Source organism: Schistocerca gregaria, chromosome 10, assembly GCF_023897955.1.
Source record: "Schistocerca gregaria isolate iqSchGreg1 chromosome 10, iqSchGreg1.2, whole genome shotgun sequence".
Classification (NCBI taxonomy): domain Eukaryota; kingdom Metazoa; phylum Arthropoda; class Insecta; order Orthoptera; family Acrididae; genus Schistocerca; species Schistocerca gregaria.
The window spans coordinates 152752227-152779754 of NC_064929.1; the positions used below are offsets into that span (position 1 = coordinate 152752227).

The 27528-nt window shown below is 42.0% G+C and overlaps 1 protein-coding gene across 1 annotated transcript in view; it reads left to right on the forward strand.

Annotated features, from left to right (window-relative positions):
- Positions 1 to 20399, forward strand: part of LOC126293402 (uncharacterized) — a 32645-nt gene extending 12246 nt beyond the window's left edge. Inside the window, exon 2 of the mRNA XM_049986614.1 lies at positions 20119 to 20399. Coding sequence (XP_049842571.1) covers positions 20119 to 20187 — 69 coding nt within the window. The 3' untranslated portion in view covers positions 20188 to 20399. The remainder of the gene's footprint in view (positions 1 to 20118) is intronic.
- The last annotated feature ends 7129 nt before the right edge of the window (positions 20400 to 27528 follow it).

Consider the following 27528-nt stretch of genomic DNA (forward strand, 5'->3'; position numbering starts at 1 on the left):
GCTGTGGGTTTGAAGAAATCAGGTCACCCATTCGCCTTAGAGTCAGAATTAGAACAGAAGTTACTGAACTACACAGTTACATTGCAAGAGTTGGGACTTGGACAAAGGTTATGGACACAAGTGTATACGAACTAAGAGCTTTGGCATTCAGTAAACCACGAACTAGCAAAGGAAAAGGAAGCGCTGGTTTGCATTCAGATCAGTCTTGGCTACCGAGGAAAACAAAAGGTAGATGTGTTACAAAAAGTAACATTTCCAGTGATAACAAGTGGACTTGTGACAACCGTTGAGGTCAGTATTCAACGCACGAAACAGAAAGAAAATGGAAAGAAATGGATGCAATGCTCATTCTGCCTCACTCCCTACCATGAACTCTGCCATAGCGAATCTGTGGTGGTACACATTTTCATGTGTGACCTCTGCTGTTCCACCAGTGTGTAAGGTGCCAGAATAAATAGATTTGTACTTCATTTGAGACTGTTATACATTGCAACGAGAAGGTGAAGATACCTAACGTAATTCGGTGGTTATGAGCACATTCGCCTATCAGTATGGAATGCAAAAAGGGATGACAGCCAATCGACGGTAATTAACACATTGTTCCTATACAATGGATGCCTTTGAGCGGAAGGTGGAACAGGCAAATCGAGTCGCTTTAGTTTGGAAAAGCCAGCTGTACAATGGCGTAGTGAAGGCGTGCTGTGGGGGTTACGACGGAATCCAGTTAAAGGGGTGGCAGGAGGAAGGTCAGCTACCCCAGGCCAGGTGATTCAGGCCAGAGGACACGTGTAGTGGCACATCTGCACAAGGGACAGAGAAAAAGTTTCATAAAGCTGCGTTTCGGAATTCCAACAGGAAACGAACAAAAGCCAGTGACGCATTTCGTCCAGTGAGTGCGACACATGGAAAGCTCCACCATGGAACCAGTAATGGGAAATGTAAATGAATCATTATGTCCGATACACGAGGAATGGTACGGTGTAGACAATTGCACACCACTGCATAGATACGATGCTAAATGGGACATAAATTTGTCAGCTGAAGAACCAAACGCCGTAGGACGAGTACAAGAAAATATGACACAGTTAAAAGGAATGGGTAATGTTGTGAAAACACAAACGCCGTATGGTGGAAGAGAAAAATTTGAAAATGATCACTTTTTGACAGTCAGAAAATTCCAACATTACAAAGAAAGCGGGAACAGCTTATATCTTTATTTATTGTTAACTTTAAAGTGTACAACTTACTTGGTATTTGAAGAGAAGCTATTTTTATAAAGGTTATTTTTATTATACTATGCAATATTTTCTACCCCCCATGAACCATGGACGTACCAGTTGGTGGGGAGGCTTGCGTGCCTCAGTGATAGTTGCAATCACAACGGAGGGGTATCTGTTGAGAAGCCAGACAAACGTGTGGTTCCTGAAGATAGGCAGCAGCCTTTTCAGTAGTTGCAGGGGAAACAGTCTGGATGATTGACTGATCTGGCCTTGTAACACTAACCAAAACGGCCTTGCTGTGCTGGTAATGTGAACGGCTGAAAGCAAGGGGAAACTACAGCGGTAATTTTACCTGAGGGCATGCAGGTTTACTGTATGGTTAAATGGTGATGGCTTCTTTTTGGGTAAAATATTCCGCAGGTAAAATAGTCCCCCATTCGGATCTCCGGGCGGGGACTACTCAAGAGGATGTCGTTATCAGGAGAAAGAAAACTGGCGTTCTACGAATCGGAGCGTGGAATGTCAGATCCCTTAATCAGGCAGGTAGGTTAGAAAATTTAAAAAGGAAAATGGATAGGTTAAAGTTAGATATAGTGGGAATTAGTGAAGTTCGGTGGAAGGAGGAACAAGACTTTTGGTCAGGTGTTTACAGGGTTATAAACACAAAATCAAATAGTGGTAATGCAGGAGTAGGTTTAATAATAAATAGGAAAATAGGAATGCGGGTAAGCTACTACAAACAGCATAGTGAACGCATTGTTGTGGCCAAGACAGACATGAAGCCCACACCTTCTACAGTAGTACAAGTTTATTGGCCAACTAGCTCTGCAGATGATGAAGAAATTTATGAAATGTATGATGAGATTGAAGAAATTATTTAGGTAGTGAAGGGAGACGAAATTTTAATAGTCATGGGTGGCTGGAATTCGAGAGTAGGAAAAGGTAGAGAAGGAAACATAGTTGGTGAATTTGGAATGGGGCTAAGAAATGAAAGAGGAAGCCGCCTGGTAGAGTTTTGCACAGAGCATAACTTAATCATAGCTAACACTTGGTTCAAGAATCATGAAAGAAGGTTGTATACATGGAAGAATCCTGGAGATACTAGAAGGTCTCAGATAGATTATATAATGATAAGACAGAGATTTAGGAACCAGGTTTTAAATTGTAAGACATTTCCAGGGGCAGATGTGGACTCCGATCACAACCTATTGGCTATGATCTGAGGATTAAAACTGAAGAAACGCCGAAAAGTTGGGAATTTAAGGAGAAGGGACCTGGATAAACTGACTAAACCAGAGGTTGTAGAGAGTTTCAGGGAGAGCATAAGGGAACAATTGTCAGGAATGGGGGAAAGAAGTACAGTAGAAGAAGAATGGGTAGCTCTGAGGGGTGAAGTAGAGAAGGCAGCAGAGGATCAAGTAGGTAAAAAGACGAGGGCTAGTAGAAATCCTTGGGTGACAGAAGAAATATTGAATTTAATTGATGAAAGGAGAAAATATAAAAATGCAGTAAATGAAGCAGGCAAAAAGGAATACAAACGTCTCAAAAATGAGATCGACAGGAAGCACAAAATGGCTAAGCAGGGATGGCTAGAGGACAAATGTAAGGATGTAGAGGCTTATCTCACTAGGGGTAAGATAGATACTGCCTACAGGAAAATTAAAGAGACCTTTGGAGATAAGAGATCCACTTGGATGAACATCAAGAGCTCAGATGGAAACCCTGTTCTAACCAAAGAAGGGAAGGCAGAAAGGTGGAAGGAGTATATAGAGGGTCTGTACAAGGGCGATGTACTTGAGGACAATATTATCGAAATGGAAGAGGATGTAGATGAAGACGAAATGGGAGATACGATACTGCGTGAAGAGTTTGACAGAGCACTGAAAGACCTGAGCCGAAACAAGGCCCCGGGAGTAGACAACATTCCATTAGAACTACAGACGGCCTTGGGAGAGCCAGTCCTGACAAAACTATACCATCTGGTGAGCAAGATGTATGAGACAGGTCAAATACCCTCAGACTTCAAGAAATATAATAATTCCAATCCCAAAGAAAGCAGGTGTTGACAGATATTAAAATTACTGAACTATCAGCTTAATAAGTCACGGATGCAAAATACTAACACGAATTCTTTACAGACGAAAGGAAAAACTGGTAGAAGCCGACATCGGGGAAGATCAGTTTGGATTCCGTAGAAATATAGGAACACTTGAGGCAATACTGACCCTACGAATAATCTCAGAAAATAGATTAATGAAACGCAAACATACATTTCTAGCATTTGTAGACTTAGCGAAAGCTTTTGACAATGTTTTCTGGAATACTCTCTTTCAAATTCTGATGGTGGCAGGGGTAAAATACAAGGAGCGAAAGGCTATTTACAAATTGTACAGAAACCAGAAGGCAGTTATAAGAGTCGAGTGGCATGAAAGGGAAGCAGTGGTTGGGAAGGGAGTGAGGCAGGGTTGTAGCCTCTCCTCGATGTTACTCAATCTGTATATTGAACATGCAGTAAAGGAAACAAAGGAAAAATTCGGAGTAGGTATTAAAATCCATGGAGAAGAAATAGAAACTTAGAGGTTCGCCGATTATATTGTAATTCTGTCAGAGTCAGCAGTGGGCCTGGACGAGCAGCTGAACGGAATGGACAGTGTCTTCAAAGGAGGTTTTAAGAGGAACATCAACAAAAGCAAAACGAGGTGAATGGAATGTAGTCAAATTCAATCGTGTGATTCTGAGGGTATTAGATTAGGAAATGAGACACTTAAAGTAGTAAAGGAATTTTGCTATTTGGGGAGCAAAGTAACTGAAGATGGTCGAAGTAGAGAAGATATAAAATGTAGACTGGCAATGGCAAGAAAAGCATTTCTGAAGAGGAGAAATTTGTTAACATCGAGTATAGATTTAAGTGTCAGAAAGTCGTTTAGAAAGTATTTGTATGGAGTGTAGCCATGTATGGAACATGGACGATAAATAGTTTGGACAAGAAGAGAATAGAAGCTTTCGAAATGTGGTGCTACAGAAGAATGCTGAAGATTAGATGGGTAGATCACATAACTAATGATGAACTATTGAATACAATTGGGGAGAAGAGGAGTATATGGCACAACGTGACAAAAAGAAGGGACCTGTTAGTAGGATATGTTCTGAGGCATCAAGGGATCAACAATTTAGCATTGGAGGGCAGCGTGGAGGGCAAAAATCGTAGAGGGAGACCAAGAGATGAATACACTAAGCAGATTCAGAAGGATGTAGGTTGCAGTAAGTACTGGGAGATGAAGAAGCTTGCACGGGATAGGGTAGCATTGAGAGCTGCATCAAACCAGTCTCAGGACTGAAGACCACAACAACAACAACAACAACAACAACGATATTTACTAACCCTGGTGGTTCAAAATGTTTCTCTTAACTGTGTAAAAAAAGTTCAAAGTTACATAAATAATTTAATCATATTTAAAACTTACATTAACGTAACACCATATTAGGAATCTGTATCACCAAATTCGCTACCCATACCACCAACTTAATTACTATCGTTGTGTTTTAATTTAAATATCCTAAACTCTACCAAAACGAATCCTAATCCTATGAAAATGCTATTATTATATCGTACACATATAAGCCTAAGTTACATAAGAATTTTCCGCAGAGATGCATGGTAAGTCATATAATTGTTTATAGCACATGCAAGCCTAAGTTACATAAGAATTTTCCGTAAGTGTGCATGGCTAGTCAGCTAATTAATTATAGAAATACTGGCTTTATCACCAAATTAGGTGCCTTTACCCTACAAAACGACCGATAAAAAAAGAAATATCCGTATATGCGGAACAAAAATTGTAAGTAGGCTGTTTAGGTTTTTATGTTGGTAACGTCACGTAGCGCTCTGTATGAAAATCACCGCTGTGCTGCGTGCAGTATGTGGCTGGTTTGTATTTTTGGAATTTGCTATTGTAGTGTTGGGCAGTTGGCTGTTAACAGCGCGTAGCGTTGCGCAGTTGGAGGTGAGCCGCCAGCAGTGGTGGATGTGGGGAGAGAGATGGCGGAGTTTTGAGAGAGGATGATCTGGACGTGTGTCCATCAGAGAGAGTAAATTTGTAAGACTGGATGTCATATATATTATGACTTTTGAACACTATTAAGGTAAATACATTGTTTGTTCTGTATCAAAATCTCTCATTTGCTAACTATGCCTATCAGTAGTTAGTGCTTTCAGTAGTTAGAATCCTTTATTTAGCTGGCAGTATTGGCGCTCGCTCTATTGCAGTAGTTTGAGTAACGAAGATTTTTGTGAGGTAAGTGATTCATGAAAGGTATAGGTTAATGTTAGTCAGGGCCATTCTTTTGTAGGGATTATTGAAAGTCAGATTGCGTTGCGCTAAAAATATTGTGAGTTTAGTGATGATCAGAATAAGTAAAGAGAGAAATGTCAGTACGTTCAGTTTTGCTCAGCTGTTTGAAAATCAAATAACGTAAGAGGTTTACCAGCACAGTAATTCACTAATGTTTCTAAGGGGACGTTTCAAAATACTCGTCTTCTTCCAGTGTGGTCCAGCTAAGGTAAAAGGCTGGACACTCCTAGTATAGACCGTACGTCTGTTCCGTCTTCTAAGTATCCAGCTATCTTTTTCTTGCTCTTTCTATGGGTCCTGTACCTACAGGTCTGAAATGTAGGGCTTGTTTCAGCAGGCTTGAATCGACATTCTGTGCAGATGTTTCAGCAAAATTTAGACTTGACCTTCTCATTTATAACATATGTCCCAAGCCCTACTTTTATGTCTTCGCTTCTTAGTCTGGCTAATCTTGTGTAGCCCTTCACTCATCTTAGAAATTAAATTTCTACCTCTTCGATTCTGCTTTCTTGCTTTTTAGTAGTTGTTCAAGTATCACTTTCAAATAGCACTGCGAGGACTTTCATTAACTAATAAAACTTGATTTTGTTATCCTTCCTCAATTTTATATTGATTTTTTCGCACATCATTTGATATTTCCGCAGTTTGTTGTCAGTTTCAAGTTCATTCTTGTAGCTTATAATACAGTGATGGAATAAAAATGGCCGGACGGGGGGTGCCGAGTGGTCGTAGGTTCGAATCCTGCCTCGGGCATGGATGTGTGTGATGTCCTTAGGTTAGTCTAATGCCCATGACATTCATTCTCTGTGCAACTCCCGTGAAGCCATCGTTGAAGATAATTGTAGATAAATTGCAATTTCGACTACTTCTTTACCGGAATACATGTGTTTTGGGGATCGCGTCCAAATCATCGAATTTATCGTCTCATTAGATTTTTGAGTATTCGAGCCAATGCACCTTTCCAGTAAATTGCCATTCGATGGGTCTTCGTATACAGGTCTGATTGCCTCCGACAGCCGCCTGACGTTGGAACGCATGGTCAACCGTCGCCTGGTTTGGCTGCTCGGGACCGGGCAGCTCCTTAGCCCCTCTCAGTGTAGCTTTCGGAGATGTCGTTCCACTATAAACAACTTGACCCTGCTTGAGGCCGCCGTCCAGCAGGCCTTCCTACGTAACCAGCATTGTCTAGGTGTATTCTTTGACTTTAATAAGGCGTATGACACTACTTGGCGCCGCCTTATCCTCAATCAACTCCATGAGTGGGGCTTTCGTGGCCATCTCCCCATCTTCATTCGGTCCTTTCTTTCCCGCCGCCTCTTTCGATATCGGGTTGGTTATGTGCTATCTGTTTTGTAAGTGCAGGAGAATGGTGTTCCTCAGGGAAGCATTTTAAGTGTCATCCTCTTTGCCGTCGCCATTAACAGTATCACGTCCACTATCCGGAGTCCGGCCCACTGCTCCTTGTTTGTGGACGATTTTGCTGTTTTCTGTTCTTCCTCCAGTCTTGTCACTGCTAGTTGCAGTTGCAGCTTGCGGTAAAGCTATTAGAGGCATGGAATGCGAAGACGGGTTTTACCTTTTCTGCAGACAAATGTGTGTGTGATCATTTTAATCGTTCTCGACGTGCTTTTTCCTCCTATGAATTGCGTCTGAGGGACACCGTTCTTCCTTTTAGCGACACTGTGAGGTTCCTCGGCCTCACTTTTGATTCCAAGTTGTCGTGGTTGCCGCACCTTAAAGACCTCAAGGTGCGGGCCCTGAAGGCACTGCATATTTTGAAGTGTCTGAGCCATCGGTCCTGGGGAGCAGATCGGGCGCGTCAGCTGCAGTTTTATAAGGGCTTTCGTCCGATCGCGTCTTGACTATGCTTGCACCGTGTATGGGTCAGCGAGGCCTTCGTATCAGAAGATTCTTGAGCAGTACACCGTGAGGGTATCAGGCTGGCCACTGGTGCCTTCCGTACCACTCCCATCCCCAGCCTGTGTGCTGAGGCAGGGGAACCGCCGCTGGCCATCCGGCAGAAACTCCTCATGGTGCGTCGGGTGTGTCAATTCCTTGCCTGTCCTACCTCCCCTGCGTACCCTACCGTTGCCCGACCGCCTATGGAACGTCTCTTTTCCAGTCGTCCCAGGGCAACGAGACCATTTGGAATTCGTGCCGAGCATTTGCTAGAGTCCCTTGGTGTGTAGCGTGTGGCACCCCAACTCCAGGGTTTTACAAGCCTGCCTCCATGGTTGCTCCAGTGACCCAGAGTCATTTTAGACTTGTCAGAGTACCGGAGGAGCTGCACTCCTGCGTTTGTTTTTACCTCCTTATTTTACGACATTTTAAACCACCATCTCGACCATGTACCAGTATTTACGGATGGCTCTAAACAGGGGGACTCTGTTGGTTGTGCTGTTGTCTTCCCTGATCGAGTCGTCAAATTACGGCTTCCTGCAGCGTTTACCATCTTTGATGCCGAATTGTTTGCGATCTTGCGGGCATTGGAGCAGATGAGATGTGTCGCCAGTCTTAAGTTTGTCATCTGTTCTGACTCCCTGAGTGCCCTTCAGACCATGCAACACTTGTACCCAGCGGATACGGTCGTCCAGAACATCCATGATGCCCTACTCCACGTGCAACGGCAGGGGAAGGAGGTTTCCTTCTGCTGGGTGCGGGGGCACGTGTGTATTAGGGGACACGAACTGGCGGATGTGGCTGCCAAAGATGCATGTTCCCTCCCTCACGTTGTCGAATGTGCCGTCCCCCTCCATGCTGTTACCTCCCTCCTGCGTTTTTGTTACGCGTCAATGGGAAAAGGAGTGGCTGGCAGTCGGTGAAAATAAGCTGCGTCTGGTCAAGGCCACCACGCGGCCATGGCGTACGTCCTACCAGTCATGCAGTCGGGTTGAGGTTCTTCTGACTCGCCTCCGCATCGGGCACAGTCCCTTAACGCATGGTTTTTTACTCCGGCGGGAGGACCCCCCAATCTGCAGTGCTTGTGGCGTCCAGATTACTGTCCGCCACATTTTACTTGACTGTCCTTTATTCTCTGACCAGAGGGCGGTGGTTTGTTTGCCACCGGATTTGCCCTCTATTTTCCAAGCCGACGCAACGACTGTGGTTAAGGTCTTACGGTTTTGTGTCCTGTCCAGTTTGTTGCGTCGGATTATAGAGAGAGGATTTTAATATGCTGCTGGGTGACTGGCTCATCCAGGTTTTAGGTAAGAGGTCCGCCAGTCAAGATTACCTACTTGTTTCACTTCGATTTCTGTTTTCTTTTCCTTGTGTTTCCTTTCCTTTTTTAGTGCGTTTCTTCTCCTCTTATTTTGCCTCTATATGTGAGGATTTGGAACTGCGTCAGGCCTGTGTCTTTTAGCCGTTCTCCTTGTTCGCTGTCCGTCTTCGTCCCTTCACCACATGTGTTCCTGTTTATACGCGTTTGGGCGCTGATAACCGTGCTGTTTAGTTCCCAAAAACCTCAAACCACATACACTGTAGGCGTTCGATGACGTGGGACTGGCAGTCCCATGATCGTGTACTTCAACTACACTCCTAGACATGGAAAAAAGAACACATTGACACCGGTGTGTCAGACCCACCATACTCGCTCCGGACACTGCGAGAGGGCTGTACAAGCAATGATCACACGCACGGCACAGCGGACACACCAGGAACCGCGGTGATGGCCGTCGAATGGCGCTAGCTGCGCAGCATTTGTGCACCGCCGCCGTCAGTGTCAGCCAGTTTGCCGTGGTATACGGAGCTCCATCGCAGTCTTTAACACTGGTAGCATGCCGCGACAGCGTGGACGTGAACCGTATGTGCAGTTGACGGACTTTGAGCGAGGGCGTATAGTGGGCATGCGGGAGGCCGGGTGGACCTACCGCCGAATTGCTCAACACGTGGGACGTGAGGTCTCCACAGTACATCGATGTTGTCGCCAGTGGTCGGCGGAAGGTGCACGTGCCCGTCGACCTGGGACCGGACCGCAGCGACGCACGGATGCACGCCAAGACCGTAGGATCCTACACAGTGCCGTAGGGGACCGCACCGCCACTTCCCAGCAAATTAGGGACACTGTGGCTCCTGGGGTATCGGCGAGGACCATTCGCAACCGTCTCCATGAAGCTGGGCTACGGTCCCGCACACCGTTAGGCCGTCTTCCACTCACGCCCCAACATCGTGCAGCCCGCCTCCAGTGGTGTCGCGACAGGCGTGAATGGAGGGACGAATGGAGACGTGTCGTCTTCAGCGATGAGAGTCGCTTCTGCCTTGGTGCCAATGATGGTCGTATGCGTGTTTGGCGCCGTGCAGGTGAGCGCCACAATCAGGACTGCATACGACCGAGGCACACAGGGCCAACACCCGGCATCATGGTGTGGGGAGCGATCTCCTACACTGGCCGTACACCTGTGGTGATCGTCGAGGGGACACTGAATAGTGCACGGTACATCCAAACCGTCATCGAACCCATCGTTCTACCATTCCTAGACCGGCAAGGGAACTTGCTGTTCCAACAGGACAATGCACGTCCGCATGTATCCCGTGCCACCCAACGTGCTCTAGAAGGTGTAAGTCAACTACCCTGGCCAGCAAGATCTCCGGATCTGTCCCCCATTGAGCATGTTTGGGACTGGATGAAGCGTCGTCTCACGCGGTCTGCACGTCCAGCACGAACGCTGGTCCAACTGAGGCGCCAGGTGGAAATGGCATGGCAAGCCGTTCCACAGGACTACATCCAGCATCTCTACGATCGTCTCCATGGGAGAATAGCAGCCTGCATTGCTGCGAAAGGTGGATATACACTGTACTAGTGCCGACATTGTGCATGCTCTGTTGCCTGTGTCTATGTGCCTGTGGTTCTGTCAGTGTGATTATGTGATGTATCTGACCCCAGGAATGTGTCAATAAAGTTTCCACTTCCTGGGACAATGAATTCACGGTGTTCTTATTTCAATTTCCAGGAGTGTATATGCAGTAGTTTACGGCAAAAGCGGTTTCGCCCACTGTTCTCAATAATATGAGGTATCGAAATATGCAATAAAAAATTTACGTTCTGTTGGGCCCGCAGCATAGTATTTGTTGGTGTAAGACATTATGGAAAATAATTACTCCAAACCAGCCGCAATAAGGTAATTTGTTTTCTAGTATTTTACTCGACAGGCCTGTTTCGGCTTATTGCCATTATTAAGTAACGTCTAGATTGAAGTGACGACCATATTGCATCTTGCACCTTGCACCTTGGTAAGTATGAAGTGTCAAAACTGAACTGTCAAAATATCTGATCAAAACGTATTTTTATGTTTCGTAAATACAAGAACTATTATACTTCACGAGAAACGACAGAAAGACTTCACTATAGATGCAATACGGTCGTAGCTTCCAAAACCGGCCTGTCGTGCTATATATATATATATATATATATATATATATATATATATATATATATATATATATATATATATATATATATATATAGGGTGGTCCATTGATCGTGACCGGGCCAAATATCTCACGAAATAAGGGTCAAACGAAAAAGCTACAAAGACCGAAACTCGTCTAGCTTGAAGGGGGAAACCAGACAGCGCTGTGGTTGGCGCGCTAGATGGCGCTGCCATAGGTCAAACGGATATCAACTGCGTTTTTTAAAAATAGGAACCCCCATTTTTATTACATATTCGTGTAGAACGTAAAGAAATATGAACGTTTTAGTTGCACCACTTTTTTCGCTTTGTGATAAGATGGCGCTGTAATAGTCACAAACGTATTAAGTACGTGGTATCACGTAACATTTCGCTAGTGCGGACGATATTCACTTCGTGATACATTACCCGTGATAAAATGGATCGTTTACCAATTGCGGTAAAGGCGATATCGTGTTGATGTATGTCTATTGTGATCAAAATTCCCAACGGGCGTGTGCTATGTATGCTGCTTGGTATCCTGGACGACATCATCCAAGTGTCCGGACCGTTCGCCGGATAGTTACGTTATTTAAGGAAACTGGAAGTCTTCAGCCACATGTGAAACGCCAGCCACGACCTGCAACAAATGATGATGCCCAAGTAGGTGTTTTAGCCGCTGTCGCAACTAATCTGTACATCAGTAGCAGACAAATTGCGCAAGAATCGGGAATCTAAAAAACGTAGGTGTTGAGAATGGTACATCAACATCGATTGCACCCATACTATATTTCTATGCACCAGGAACTGCTTGGCTTATTTCGTGACATTGTGGTCCGGTCACTATCAATGGACCACCCTGTATATATATAATTACCTTATTGCAGCTGGTTTGGAGCATTCATTTCCATGGAATAAAAAATCCGTTTTTGACACTTATAGACTAGAAAACTCCCCTAATCTGTGTCGAAGTTTCAGACAGGTTGTAAGTAGCCTGTCTGTATGTTGGCAGCACTATAGACTGTGTTAATATCGCTGACAGCGCACTGTGCCGTCGGCAAGAGATTCTGTGTTTAGATGGACTAGCAGTTAGCGAGTGGATAGGGAAGTGTATGGACATGATATTCTTAGTGGAGACCCTGTGTTGGTAGAACATGCACTGTAAAGTGAAAAGTGATGATGTGTTTATAAGAAAACGCTTAAGGAAATGTATTTAAGTGGATGTTTGGTTGATAATGTTTGGACAGTGGAATTATTGACAACTATATAAGTTTTGGATCTGGATGTCACATGAATAAGATAAAATTTTTGTAATACGTTGTTTGCCCTTTAACAAAAGCATTCTTTTACTAACTGTATGTCTCCTAGTAGTTAGAGTCTATAGTAGTTAGAATTTTTTTTACTTAGTTGCCTGTAGTTGTTACTTGCTGTAATTGCTGTAGTTAGTGTTACGAAGATTTTCTGTGATGTAAGTGACTTACAAAAAAGAATGGGGTTACCACTGTTGGAATTCGCGATTGAAATGAGTTTAGGTAATTAAAAGAGTTGGAGGTAGTTTCATATTTCTTTCATTTCATATTTCTTTGGATTTGTATTGTTGTTAGGGTTTCTCGCAATCCAGGGCCATTCTTTTTTGTGAGATATTGGAAGCCATGTTGTCAATGTAGATCAGTCAGATTGCGTTGGGCTTGAATATTGTGGATAATAAATGGATAGGGGTTTTCTTTGCCAGGGAAAATTCTGTAGGTCAATGTTTATTAAATTAGTTAAAGAGGTAGTTTTAAGGAACATTCGTAACTTGCTCATCTAGGGTGGCTAGGTGGTACCCAGGGTGTTGCCGAACTGCGGGTCTTAGACAGACCTCTCGGGCACTACTTGATGTTGAACCTTCCCCCCCCCCCCCTGCACCCCCTCACCATCACCCCGCCCCACCCCGTGATCACACCATGGGGGTGTGCGATAAATGAGAGATGAAAATGCGTAAGTACAATTTCCTGCCACGAGTCACGTTCATATTTCGTCGAATGGTTTTGAACTGTCTCTAGTATTTCCAGTCTATAAACGAGAGCAGAAACTGCGGTCCAGCTGCCCTACAAATCGGTCAGATCACGTTTAATGGGCACGTAGCAGTATAATCCTCTTAGAGATGTGTTGAAACGTTTTGAAATGCCAACAGCGTCAAAAGTTTACGAAGAACCTCTTTTTGTTCAAATATTTCTGGTCGCTTTGGGAACCTCTTTTTGTTCAAATATTTCTGGTCGCTTTGGGAGTTAACTTCTGAGGTCATCAGTCCCCTAGAACGTAGAACTACTTTAAAGCTAAGGACATCACATACATCCATGCCCGAGGCAGGATTCGAATCTGCGACCGTATTGGGCGCGCGGTTCCAGACTGTAGCGCCTAGAACCGCTCGGCCACCCCGGCCGGCGTCTTTTTGTTGCTCATCTTACTGCGGACTGTTGTTTTACATTTTGGAGACCTGACTGAGACGAAGAAAATAAAATGTTGTCCCAGTAAATTAACAAGTTTTTTCGGGGTACTCTAACATACCTTCAGACGGACATAGGCTACATATTTTTAGCATATACGGTATAAATACATATGTAAAGTCTATACTATCACTCAAAGAGAAGTCGATAGGTAACGATGTTAGCAAAGATCTCGAAAAATTTGTGACAGATTTACTTCAAATTTTACACGATACTGTAATAGACATTCGCATAGATATACCCATATATTTTTGAATATATATGGTACATAAGTAAATATACGTATTAACATATAAAGAGGCAACGTTGTTAACGAAAACCTAGAGAAGTTTTTGACCGATGTACTTCAAATTCTTAAACTATACTCTACTAGGGGATCCCAGACGCTGGTGCACGTACCACTACGCAAAGTCCTCTGAGATGGTACACATATAAGTAAACAAAACACTTGCTAATATAAGTAAAATTAGCATATTCTCTTACTGACTGATAGAAGTTGCATGTGTATAATGTTACAGGAAGTGTTTGTTGCAGGACATAGGAAGTCGGATTGTACTCTTCCCACCGTTTCGTTAGTCGTCGGCGCCTTGACCGTTAATGATTAATCATGTTTTGACGCGATACTTTGATTGGGTCTTGTCGGTTGTTTTCGTGACGCTTTGCAACTGCTGCCAACTTATGAGCCGTACCAGTCTGTGACGCTGCAGCAGTCATCACGCAGTGAACTGTATATTGCTGTTATTATCGCTTTGTTGGGCATTACTTGTTTACTATAATTGTGATGTGAAGTTTAATTTGATTTGTGACTTATACGTGGCTGTGTTTTAAGTTTACCATGACCAAATGCATGGCAAATTTTGTTAGTGCTGATTCAGATTTGAGGAAAGACTCATGCCTCGCAAGTTTTACACTTGCAAAAGGAGAAAAATCTCACACAGGTCGTGAGTGGTGCTGCTCGCGACTAGAAACATGAACTAGGCTGTTTTGGGGGTAAAAGCGTTCAAAGAAGTACAAGACGTTCCGTTATCAAATCACACAGTAAAAAAGGAGAATTGAAGATGTGTCTTCTTATGTTAAAGAAATGCTGTTATGACAACAGCAAGAGTCTCTTATTTCACTCTTCAAATAGACGAGACTACAGATGTCACAAATTCGGAGCAGTTACTAATTTTTGTACGTTCTGACTATCATGAAAAGACATTGGAGTTTTTGTGCAATCCGTTTTGAGTCGAATATAGCAGGAGAAAACACTTGCAGTGTGGTTTACATTTCTATTTTGTTAAAAGTAGATATTGTCAAAAATATGTTGGTATTTTTACAGACAGGGCTAAGTTAATGTATGGTCACATAACAGGGGTAGCAGTAAAAACGAAGAAAGACACACCTGATTGATGAAGCATACACTGTGTAACACACGGAGAAGTGTTGGCTTCCATCGCTTCATTTTTTTTAATGGGCAATGTAAACGTTATAAACTTTATCAAGGCAAGTGCTAAACTGATTGCTATTCACGCTATTGAGTGAAGATATGGGAGATAAATTTCAAAGTTTACATTTTCATTCAAAGTACGCTGACTCTCTGACGGCACATATTTGCCAAGTATATGAAGTGAGGTTCGAGGTTTCTGTGTTTCTCGGCGAGAAACAACGACGTGAATAATTTTTTCGCTGATGATCAGTGATTATCAAGACTGGGCTATTTAGCTGATACCTTTGACAGGCTTCATATTTTGAATATGATCATACAAGGACGAGTCACAACAGCCACGCAAAAGTAATTAGCTCAGTGAGCTATGCTATGCAACCATCAATAGTGGTATTACTTTATATCGCTATGGCGTTTTTATCTTCTGAAACATATCCACTATGTGACGGAAGTCTGGCCTTGAGTTTAGTCAACTCCAGGAATCCCGAATTCCTTCTTACTGGTAGGAAAGTTGGCAATGACAAACAAGGCGTGTGATAGTGTCTCTTTTGGATAACGTACGAACATGTCACTGTCTGTTGTCATGTATTATGAATTGCATTTCTTTAAAATGTTGTTCGTCTTCATACTTTCGCTGTTGTTGAAACAAATTATGTTTTTAATCTGTGGTGCGTGTCAGAAGGAAAATACTGCGCTGTTTCGCCAGTCATTCTGGAAATAGTTTTAAAACCCTATGAGCGTTGATAGTGAAATCCAGGGTGTTTGTTTCACCTTTCTGAGATTGATTAATAAGATTAGAAAGTCAATGACTATATATATATATATATATATATATATATATATATATATATATATATATATATATATAGGGTGATTCACGAAGGTTTGCAAATATTTTAATACATTATTCTACAAGCAAAGCTAAAGAAAAACGTTCATACAAACATAGGTCCGCAAATGTTACGGAGTTACAGCTAATAAAATATTTTGCCTGCAAGTTCGTTAATATGAAGCCATCGCAAAACTGTAGGAGGTTAAAGTAAAGCACGATTTCCATTTATTTTGTTCTTATTAATCTAGTGAGTCTAATAAAACATGTCCCAGACGTGTATCTGCTGTAGTTTTCCGCCGGCCTGAGTGGCCGAGCGGTTCTAGGCGCTACAGTCTCGCACATTCGAATCCTGCCTCGGGCATGGATGTGTGTGATGTCCTTATGTTTAAGTAGTTTTAAGTTCCAGGGGACTGATTACCTCAGAAGTTAAGTCCCGTAGTGCTCAGAGCCATTTGAACCATTTGTAGTTTTCCAGAACATCAAGACAAGCAAAGACGTAATTTTGTAAATTTTTTATTTGTTAAGTACCTGGCTCAATACGTTTTTTTTAAATTTCAGACGACTGCACAGTTTTAAACAGAAGTTGTAGAGAATTTAATTTAGGAAAAATGGTGGTAATAACAATAATTGAAACTGTATGAATGTGTCAGATAACCTGTTTTTATTATTCATGTTAAACTGAAAAAGCTCAGTGTTAAGGAAGTTGTACAGTGTACATACAATTTAACAATACATTCACCATATATATATATATATATATATATATATATATATATATATATATATATATATATATATATATATATATATATACTTCATTTATACATGTATAGCATATTTTATTTTGCCATACTGGCTTTAATTTCATTGCCATAAATGATTTGTTAGTCTCTACCGAATACTCTTGTCTCTATTTTACTATTAGAACTTATTGCGATGTTTGAAGCAGTTTAAATAGCTAGTTTCACGTTCCATGGATCATTTTGCATGATAAAACTAATGATGAGGAATGAGTCACTTTACATTTACATTGCAAATTAATTTGTAAATATGGTTACATACGACATAAGTTTTCTTTAAATATACAGATGTGAGTTAGTAACTCATACCCACCAACTTTTACACACTCCAATGATAGAAATTCTTTTATGGAATAGAAGGAGATGCCAAGAAGAAAGTTTTTCGATTTCTTTTCGAATTTTGCTTTGCTGTCTGTCAGACATATAATATAACTGGGTAAGTGATCAACGATATTAGATGCAGCGTTGTGCACCCTTTTTTATACTAAACACAACCTTAATGTGGAGTAGTAATGGTTGTTTTTCCTTCTGACACTGTAGTCTTATACATCACTGTTGCTTTTGAACTGTAGTGAATTATTTACAACAAACTTCATGAGACAATAAATATACTGTGAAGCAGTAGTCAGAATGCCTAACTCCTTAAACAATGTCTGCAAGATGATCATCTGCGAGGACTACAAATTATTATTACAGCACGTTTTTGAACAATGAAGACTTCATTCCTTAAATATGACTTACCCCAGAACATTATTCTATATGACATTATTGAATGAAAATATACAAAATAAATCAGCTTAATGTTTTGTCTCTCCCAAAGGTTTGCAACGACTCTTAGTGCAGGTGTGGCTGAACTAAGGTGTTTTAGTCATTCTCGTCACTATGGACACCTCAGAATTTTGAAGTTTCGACCCTATTTGTTATGTTCTTACGATGTGTCACACAAATAATTGATGTAGTACTTCTAGATGCACAGAACTGAATCTGCTTTCTCTTTTGTTTATTATTTAATTGAGGGTGAGACCAATCGCAGAAGTGATATTTCTAAGAACTTTGTTTACTATTTCATCTGTTTCTGTCTATATGCTTGCGCTGATTACAGTTCTAGTGTAATCTGCAAAAAAAAAAAAAAACTAGTTCTACTTGTCGTATGTTACACGAAAGACTGTTTTAATAGATAGAGGGCATAAGATTGAGCCTTGGGGAACCCCATACACGATTTCTCCTCTACTCTATTGATTCAATTACTAAGTGCAACTTACTGCACCCTTTTGATTAAATATGACATTATCCATTTTTTGGCTACATCGTCGATCCCACAAAACTTCGCTTTATCTTGGAGAACACTGTCACTCACTCAGTCACATCTCTTAGATAGACCGCAAAAATACCAGCCGGTGCTATTTTATTATTTAATCCTTGTAAAATGTAGTGAGCGAACATGTAAATGGCACTCTCAGTAGAATAACTCTTCTGAAATCCAAACTGTGATTTGCTGAGGATATTATTGTTGCTAAGGTGAGATACTATTCTAGAATAAATCGGCTTCTCAAAAATTTTGGAAAACAATGTTAGCAGTGAAACAGGTCGATAGTTAGTGACATCCCTCCTATCACCTTTATTAAAGAGGGGTTTGACAACCTGTCTGTCCGGAGAAATGCCTTTCTTTTTGATACATAGTTATTTATTTATTTATTTATTTGATAATTTGTGATTAGAGATCGAAGCTGTTACGCGATTGATCTCCAGATGCAGAATGTTTCGTAATCCAAACTGTTTCATTTATACGAGGAGCATTTGAAAAGTCTATGCAAAGTCCGAGAGAGGGCAGAACCGACGCGTATCGAGGTCATGTTTAGTTAGCAGCATCTTTGGGAAGAACGCACACCAAGTTTCAGCCAGTTGGTCTATTTCTTTGTGCCTGGCATTCATGTGAATCAAGGAAGTCGAGTGGTTGTCAAAAAAGGACGAAAAAGAATTTCGTGTGGTGATTAAACATTACTTTATGAAAGGCAAAACGCCTCAAGAGATTAAAGAGAAGATTGATAAACATTACGGTGATTCTGCATCTTCGTTTAGAACTGTTATAAGTGGTTTCAAAATTTTCGGAGTGGCGATATGGGCACAAGTGATGCTGAACGTTCTGGACGCCCTGTGGAGGTTACAACTCCAGAAGTCATTGATAAAATCCTTGATATGGTGATGGATGACAGAAGAGTTAAGTTGTGTGAGTTTGCTACTGCTGTTGGCATCTCGAATACTATTTTGCATAACATTTGGGCATGAGAAAGCTATCCGCAAGATGGGTTCCGCGACTGCTCACGCTTGACCAAAAACAGAATCATGTGCAGTGTTGCAAGAATAGTTTGCAGCTGTTTAGTAAGAATCCGCATGACTATAAGCGTCACTTCGTTCAAAATGGTTCAAATGGCTTTTGAGTACTATGGGACTTAACTTCTGAGGTCATCAGTCCCCTAGAACTTAGAACTACTTAAACCTAACTAACCTAAGAACATTACACACGCCCATGCCCGAGGCATGATTCGAACCTGCGACCGTGGCGGTCGCGTGGTTCCAGACTGTAGCGTCTAGAACCGCGCGGACACCCTGGCCCGCGTCGTTTCGTCACTGTGAATGAAACACGGATAGATACATCACTATACTCCTAAGACCAAAGACCAATCTGAACAGTGGTTTACAAAGGGAGATTCTGCACCAAAAAAGGCGAAGACCATACGTTCACTCCGCAGCTCGTGGTCGTGCGGTAGCGTTATCGCTTCCCGCGCCCGGGTTCCCGGGTTCGATTCTCGGCGGGGTCAGGGGTTTTTGTCTGCTTCGTGATGACTGGATGTTGTGTGATGTCCTTAGGTTAGTTAGGTTTAAGTAGTTCTAAGTTCTAGGGGACTGATGACCATGGATGTTAAGTCCCATAGTGCTCAGAGCCAGAGAGCCATTCGTTGAGCCGGAAAGATTATGACGACTGCAGTTGTAGTCGCAAAATTAATGGAAATAGGATTGCAACTCGTTTCACATCCACTCTGTTCTTCAGACTTGGCTCCTTCGGACTACTATTTCTTTACCAGTTTGAAGAAATGGCTTGCTGGACTTAGATTTTATACAAACGAGGCGGTGATTGCAGCAACTAATAGCTATTTTGCAGACTTGGACAATTCCTATTATTTGGAAGGGATCAACAAATTAGAACAGCGTTGGACGAAGTGTATAAGTCTAAAAGGAAGCTATGTCGAAAAATAAAAAAGGTTCACTCCAAACACGTAAGTAGTTTTTATTTTTGCACGGACTTTTCAAACGCCCCTCGTACTCGTATGTCAAAATACGGCCACGATGTTTAACTCCGTTGTCTGTCCTGGTACACCAACTGATTTAATAATGTATTCTCCCGTTTCACTATATACACACAAGTAAAAATTAGGCATTTTCTATCCTTTCTGATGCTGTTTTAATGACTAGCAGTGCACTTACGAACTCATCTGACATTCTTATTTGAGTCATCAATTGCAGTCAGTGTTACTTGATGGTCGTATCTTCCAAACACTTACATTGAGCCGGTAAATTACAGCGAGATGTAACGCCTTGCCACTTGTGTTACAGGGTCGAAGGCGGAAGCGCGAACCAGCGTCTTACCCGAGGACAGCGCCCCGCGGCCAGATGCCATCCTAGCTGACGATCCAGCCGTTCAGAGACAGACTGATGCGCTGAAGACTGAACAGATCTAACAGTATCAAAAACGCCGAAATTCCTGAGCTTTCCTTTACTGTTATACGTGCATATTTTGGACAAAACCACTGAATCGTCCAGTGGTAGGGATGCCATCAAAGAATTTTAAATTGCAGCACAAGCACTTAAAAATAAAACCTGTTGGTAAAAGACAATGCCTCACATTTTACTTTCTCGTGAAAGGAGTTACCGGATTGAGCTGCTGATGATTTTGGGACGTAGAAAGACCCTCGCTTGAGGAACTACTTACACGAGGTGTGAGTAAAAAGTAACATGAATTTATGTTTTTCTTACGGAATTTTCATTTATTTATCAACATCAACTTTTTCCCCTTGAAAATAATCACTTTCAGATATGAAACACTTGTGCCGGCGCTTTCTCGAATCTTGGAAGCAATCCTGGAACTCACTTTTCGTTATGGTATTCAGCTCCTTCAAAGGTACTGTCTTTATCTCATCAGTTCTGACAAAACGACTACTTTTACGGTTCTTTCCAGTTTTGAGAATAGACAGAAGTCGCCTGGAGCCACGTCCAGTGACTATAGTGGATGAGGCTACATGCCAGGTTTTCTTTTTTTATCAATCAATCACTAGCAAGCTTTGAGGTATGAGCGGAAGCATTATCGTGATGCAGTTTTCACTAGTCGTTTTGCCACAATTCTCTTCGTTTTCCTCGGCCTGCTTCACGCAAACGGTGCAAAGCTTCCAGGTCGTCAATATTTTAAATTCTTCTGGGCTTGCAGTGTTATATATGTCTTGCAAGGACATTATGTGTACAATAAGCCAAAATGCTGCTTTGTGTAGCAGTTGTTATTATTCTGACTTTATTTTCATTGGCTTCCGTAGAAATGTTGGAACACGTGAGGCAATACTGACTCTACGACTTATCTTAGAAGCTAGATTAAGGAAGGGAAAACCTACGTTTCTAGCATTTGTAGACTTAGAGAAAGCTTTTGACAATGTTGACTGGAATACTCTCTTTCAAATTCTGAAGGTGGCAGGGGTAAAATACAGGGAGCGAAAGGCTATTTACAATTTGTACAGAAACCAGATGGCAGTTGTAAGAGTCGAGGGACATGAAAGGGAAGCAGTTGTTGGGAAGGGAGTAAGACAGGGTTGTAGCCTCTCCCCGATGTTATTCAAACTGTATATTGAGCAAGCAGTGAAGGAAACAAAAGAAAAATTTGGAGTAGGTATTAAAATCCATGGAGACGAAGTAAAAACTTTGAGGTTCGCCGATGACATTGTAATTCTGTCAGAGACGGCAAAGGACTTGGATGAGCAGTTGAACGGAATGGACAGTGTCTTGAAAGGAGGATATAAGAAGAATATCAACAAAAGCAAATCGAGGATAACGGAATGTAGTCGAATAAAGTCGGGTGATGCTGAGGGAATTAGATTAGCAAATGAGGCAATTAAAGTAGTAAAGGAGTTTGGCTATTTGGGGAGCAAAATAACTGATGATGGTCGAAGTAGAGAGGATATAAAATGTAGATTGGCAATGGCAAGGAAAGCGTTTCTGAAGAAGAGAAATTTGTTAACATCGAGTATAGATTCAAGTGTCAGGAAGTCATTTCTGAAAGTATTTGTATGGAGTGTAGCCATGTATGGAAGTGAATCATGGACGATAAATAGTTTGGACAAGAAGAGAATAGAGGCTTTCGAAATGTGGTGCTACAGAAGAATGCTGAAGATTAGATGGGTAGATCACATAACTAATGAGGAAGTATTGAATCGGATTGGGGAGAAGAGAAGTTTGTGGCACAACTTGACCAGAAGAAGGGATCGGTTGGTAGGACATGTTCTGAGGCATCAGGGGATCGCCAATTTAGTATTGGAGGGGAGTGTGGAGGGTAAAAATCGTAGAGGGAGACCAAGAGATGACTACACTAAGCAGATTCAGAAGGATGTAGGTTGCAGTAGGTACTGGGAGATGAAGAAGCTTGCACAGGATAGAGTAGCATGGAGAGCTGCATCAAACCAGTTTCAGGACTGAAGATCACAACAACAACAAGCCTATCTCGGCTCAAACGCCATTTTCAAGCACTGATGTGTTTCGGCGTCCAAGGCGTTCACCGTCATTAACGTCTTCTCGATCCTGTTTGGAACATTTATACCACTCGTAGACTCTTGTCTTACTAATAGTACATTCGCCAAAAGCCACTGTCAACATTTAGAATGCGGTGCCGCCCTTTATTCCATTTCCCAAGCAAAATTTAGTGCAAATTATTTGATCCATTCTTTTCGAAAGCAAAAATTCACCGAGCACACGAAAACACGTATAGCCATATCGACTGTCAAAAATAAACCAAATATCCAAAACAGCTTTTCGCTTTCACTTTGTTATTGCTCATGTAACAACAAACATATTGATAAATCGATGAGATAACATATACTCCTGGAAATGGAAAAAAGAACACATTGACACCGGTGTGTCAGACCCACCATACTTGCTCCGGACACTGCGAGAGGGCTGTACAAGCAATGATCACACGCACGGCACAGAGGACACACCAGGAACCGCGGTGTTGGCCGTCGAATGGCGCTAGCTGCGCAGCATTTGTGCACCGCCGCCTTCAGTGTCAGCCAGTTTGCCGTGGCATACGGAGCTCCATCGCAGTCTTTAACACTGGTAGCATGCCACGACAGCGTGGACGTGTACCGTATGTGCAGCTGACGGACTTTGAGCGAGGGCGTATAGTGCGCATGCGGGAGGCCGGGTGGACCTACCGCCGAATTGCTCAACACGTGGGGCGTGAGGTCTCCACAGGACATCGATGTTGTCGCCAGTGGTCGGCGGAAGGTGCACGTGCCCGTCGACCTGGGACCGGACCGCAGCGACGCACGGATGCACACCAAGACCGTAGGATCCTATGCAGTGCCGTAGGGGACCGCACCGCCACTTCTCAGCAAATTAGGGACACTGTTGCTCCTGGGGTATCGGCGAGGACCAATCGCAACCGTCTCCATGAAGCTGGGCTACGGTCCCGCACACCGTTAGGCCGTCTTCCGCTCACGCCCCAACATCGTGCAGCCCGCCTCCAGTGGTGTCGCGACAGGCGTGAATGGAGGGACGAATGGAGACGTGTCGTCTTCAGCGATGAGAGTCGCTTCTGCCTTGGTGCCAATGATGGTCGTATGCGTGTTTGGCGCCGTGCAGGTGAGCGCCACAGTCAGGACTGCATACGACCGAGGCACACAGGGCCAACACCCGGTATCATGGTGTGGGGGGCGATCTCTTACACTGGCCGTACACCTCTAGTGATCGTCGAGGGGACACTGAATAGTGCACGGTACATCCAAACCGTCATCGAACCCATCGTTCTACCATTCCTAGACCGGCAAGGGAACTTGCTGTTCCAACAGGACAATGCATGTCCGCATGTATCCTGTGCCACCCAAAGTGCTCTAGAAGGTGTAAGTCAACTACCCTGGCCAGCAAGATCTCCGGATCTGTCCCCCATTTAGCATGTTTGGGACTGGATGAAGCGTCGTCTCACGCGGTCTGCACGTCCAGCACGAACGCTGGTCCAACTGAGGCGCCAGGTGGAAATGGCATGGCAAGCCGTTCCACAGGACTACATCCAGCATCTCTACGATCGTCTCCATGGGAGAATAGCAGCCTGCATTTCTGCGAAATGTGGATATACACTGTACTAGTGCCGACATTGTGCATGCTCTGTTGCCTGTGTCTATGTGCCTGTGGTTCTGTCAGTGTGATCATGTGATGTATCTGACCCCAGGAATGTGTCAATAAAGTTTCCCCTTCCTGGGACAATGAATTCACGGTGTTCTTATTTCAATTTCCAGGAGTGTATATTTCTACGAAAAGAGCCCTGAAATACTCTTTAGGGATGCTGTGCTGTGACTTTCTTTTAATCATTATTTTCAACAAAACAATATATATTATGTTCTTATTATTCCGACCGAGCGCGGTGGCGCAGTGGTTAGCACACTGGACTCGCATTCGGGAGGACGGCGGTTCAATCCCGTCTCCGGCCATCCTGATTTAATTTTTCCGTGATTTCCCTAAATCGCTTCAGGCAAATGCCGGGCTGGTTCCTTTGAAAGGGCACGGCCGATTTCCTTCCCTCACCCGAGCTTGCGCTCCGTCTCTAATGACCTCGTTGTCGACGGGACGTTAAACACTAATCTCCTCCTCTTATTATTCTGGATCCGGCTTTCTATAAAAGGAACATTGTTTCATTACTGCAACTCGCTATAAAGTTCAACATATCTTCCTTTCTTTACAGTTATTCAAAAGGTTACTGATAATTATTTTGTTATCAATACTGATGTTAGAGTACGCAATGTTTGTTCAACATCAAAATTTTGCAGTGGATTTTTGTTAACATTAAAACACCAATAAGTACAACGACTAACACGAGAACATGAGACTATCAGAAAAAAAAGTTTTTATATGTTTTCCAGACCAGAATTACGCACAGCAAGATTTATTTTATGTCATGAAGGTAAATTATCTTTTTGCACTGTTAATATTATAACATCATTTGCAGCCCGCGTCCACCTGAAAAACACATCACAAAATCTGCTGCTATGCCCTGCAATCGCGAAATCTGAAAGTAATAATTTTAGTTCACTGTTACCTGTCCGCTTCTTTGCAGTATGATTGGTTTCATTTAATGCAGTTTGAATAACTCGTTCGTTCGTAGCGCAGCTGTGCACCACGGATAATATTTAAATAGCTGAAAATGTCTTAAAAGGATGGGATAAAACACCAGGCAAGCTTATTACAAAGCATAATGCAAGTTTTCACTAAGTAACTCTATTCAAAACATTTACACAGATTAAATTCTTACACACCTTTACAAATCAATGCCTAATGGTGTCCTCCTCACAATCTTGACAAAAGAATGCTACACAAGCATACAATATAGCGCCATAAGCTCTTCCTACACACGTAACTCCAAAAGATGACAGAGAAATTAATGCTCGGTCACTACTATTTATACTCGGTTTGATATATATTATCTTTAAAAAAATTCGGTACGTAATTCTATACAAGTATAAAACATGACACATAATGGTTCCTCTTTGTTACATGAAGTTGACACAATCATTGTCCACTCAATTATAATCATCCAGTTCAATTATTCTTTTTTTTCCATATATAATATGTATTTTGCCAGGAGACGTTACAAGCTGAAAACGCAAACATACATCAGGAACATTTATACCAACAAGATAAAAAAATGTGAAGATCGGACGTATAAACCATGTGAAATTAAAGAAATTCTCATTACTTTTTGATCACACTTCGTAGAATACTTACGTTTTTATTTGCTTTTTATATATATGTCATATCATGCCTAAAAGACAGTTCGGTAGTTTTACTTCTGAAGGAGGTCATGTGCGTATTACAACACATATAAAAAATATTAGATCAGTTCAGAAAAAACTCTTTAATCCAGAATACTTAAGTTGCAAGCAGTTTATGTCCACATGAATGACGTACATGTTATGGTGTGACAGAACAATAATCATCTGGTCATAACTGTGGGCTCTTTGATTGCTCTGGGAGAAGGGTGATAGAAACTAAAACATATGAAACATTAGTTCATTTTATACCAAGAACGATAAAATGATGTAATTAACTCTATACAATCCATTGACATTAATCAGCCAAATATTTACATCAGCATTTGGACAGTTAAGTACCAGCTCATGAACACAGTTGCAAACTTTTCTCTTGAAGTACTTGTTCAACATTCACAAAAGTACTGTTCCACCTGAGACTCATGTAGCACTGATGTCCTGACTAGATGATGTTGATTGCTACATCAGGTAACAAGCTGGGCAGAATGTGCACATGTTGGGTTTCATATTGACTTCCATGTGATGGCGCTGCAGTAGTGAGATGATGGGCATGTTTGTGTGAGCCTCCCGTTCGTCATTGCAAGACATCGCTAATGTTTGTGGTACCAATGTGTATTGCCGAGTTCGTTGCGGCACTGCAGTCTTTGGGTAATACCACTATATATTTTGTCACAGAAAACGATGATAACTGTTTATTATTTTGTACAGTACTGAATGACAGTCAAATATCACTTTGCATTTAGGTATAAACTTTGGTACGCTGTTCTATATAATGACACTAGCTCGCTTCTAGGTCTGAGTTACGATAACGCTGCTATGATACTCGGCTGTCAAAGTGTGGGTCTGGGCTCTAACGTAAGTAGACTTCCAGAAGCAGCGGCATACGGAAGTGTGGTGTATTTCTTTTTTTTTTTTAAAAAAAGAAAGATATTTATATTTTGATCAAATTATTATTCTCTTGTGAAGATTCAGAAATCTGTTGTGAGTTTTGTACCACTTCTTGGCGGGAAGAGCAAAGACTTTTCAAAAAAACTTAAGTACTGTTTGTCATATTTTATATGTCACATGAAATCGTTTGCAGAAGGAGTAGCGTTCTCAAGATCAAGAACAGAGTTCGCATTGCCACTTAATTTATTTGTGTCATGATCTTGTTCGATCACGACCGGATATGAGACATAGCAACTACGAACAGAGAAACCTAAGGGACCAGACAGAGATGGAAATTTTCTTTGCTATAGTACACCACACAAGGTAAGTAGCAATGATCCTTCTGCCTTAACTACGACGTTTGCCGACATGCAGTCGGTGCCTGGTAGCTGTATGAAAACTATAAAAACATTATTATTTCTGTTGCTATTAGTAGGAACTGGATAGCATAGAAATACTTTAAGTAATAAGCAGGCACTAATGCATTTGAGACCACAATAACCAATTTAATTACCTCAGTCAGTATTGCTGACAATAGGATCCATAACATTTCATGTTTCTATCTTGCTGGCTGTTTTCTTAAATAAAGTTCTTTAACATGTTAGATATTTCATCTTAGATGCACACATAAATTCTTACATAGCATTGAACAGTAGTAATATTTTATAATAACTAATTAGTGATTGCGGACCACGACATATACACGTTCGCCGTCTTTAAAAAATATCACGACTGTGTTAACAGAAGAGGATTACAACTCTCCAGATGTCAAAAAATAAGAAACACAAAATATCTCTAGCGATACAGTTTATGAACAATTCGTATTGCGCGTCGTGGCGCGTAGGATATTCTTTGAAATATCAGGTGGTCGCTGCTCAGCGACGATCTAAGAAATTTTAACACAGATGGGTTTTATTAACCTGCATGGTTAGATTATCGAATGTAAGTTTATTTAAGCTATCGAAACAGATACTAATATTACAATACGGAACCTCATGAGGACGTGTCTTCGTCGACGCCT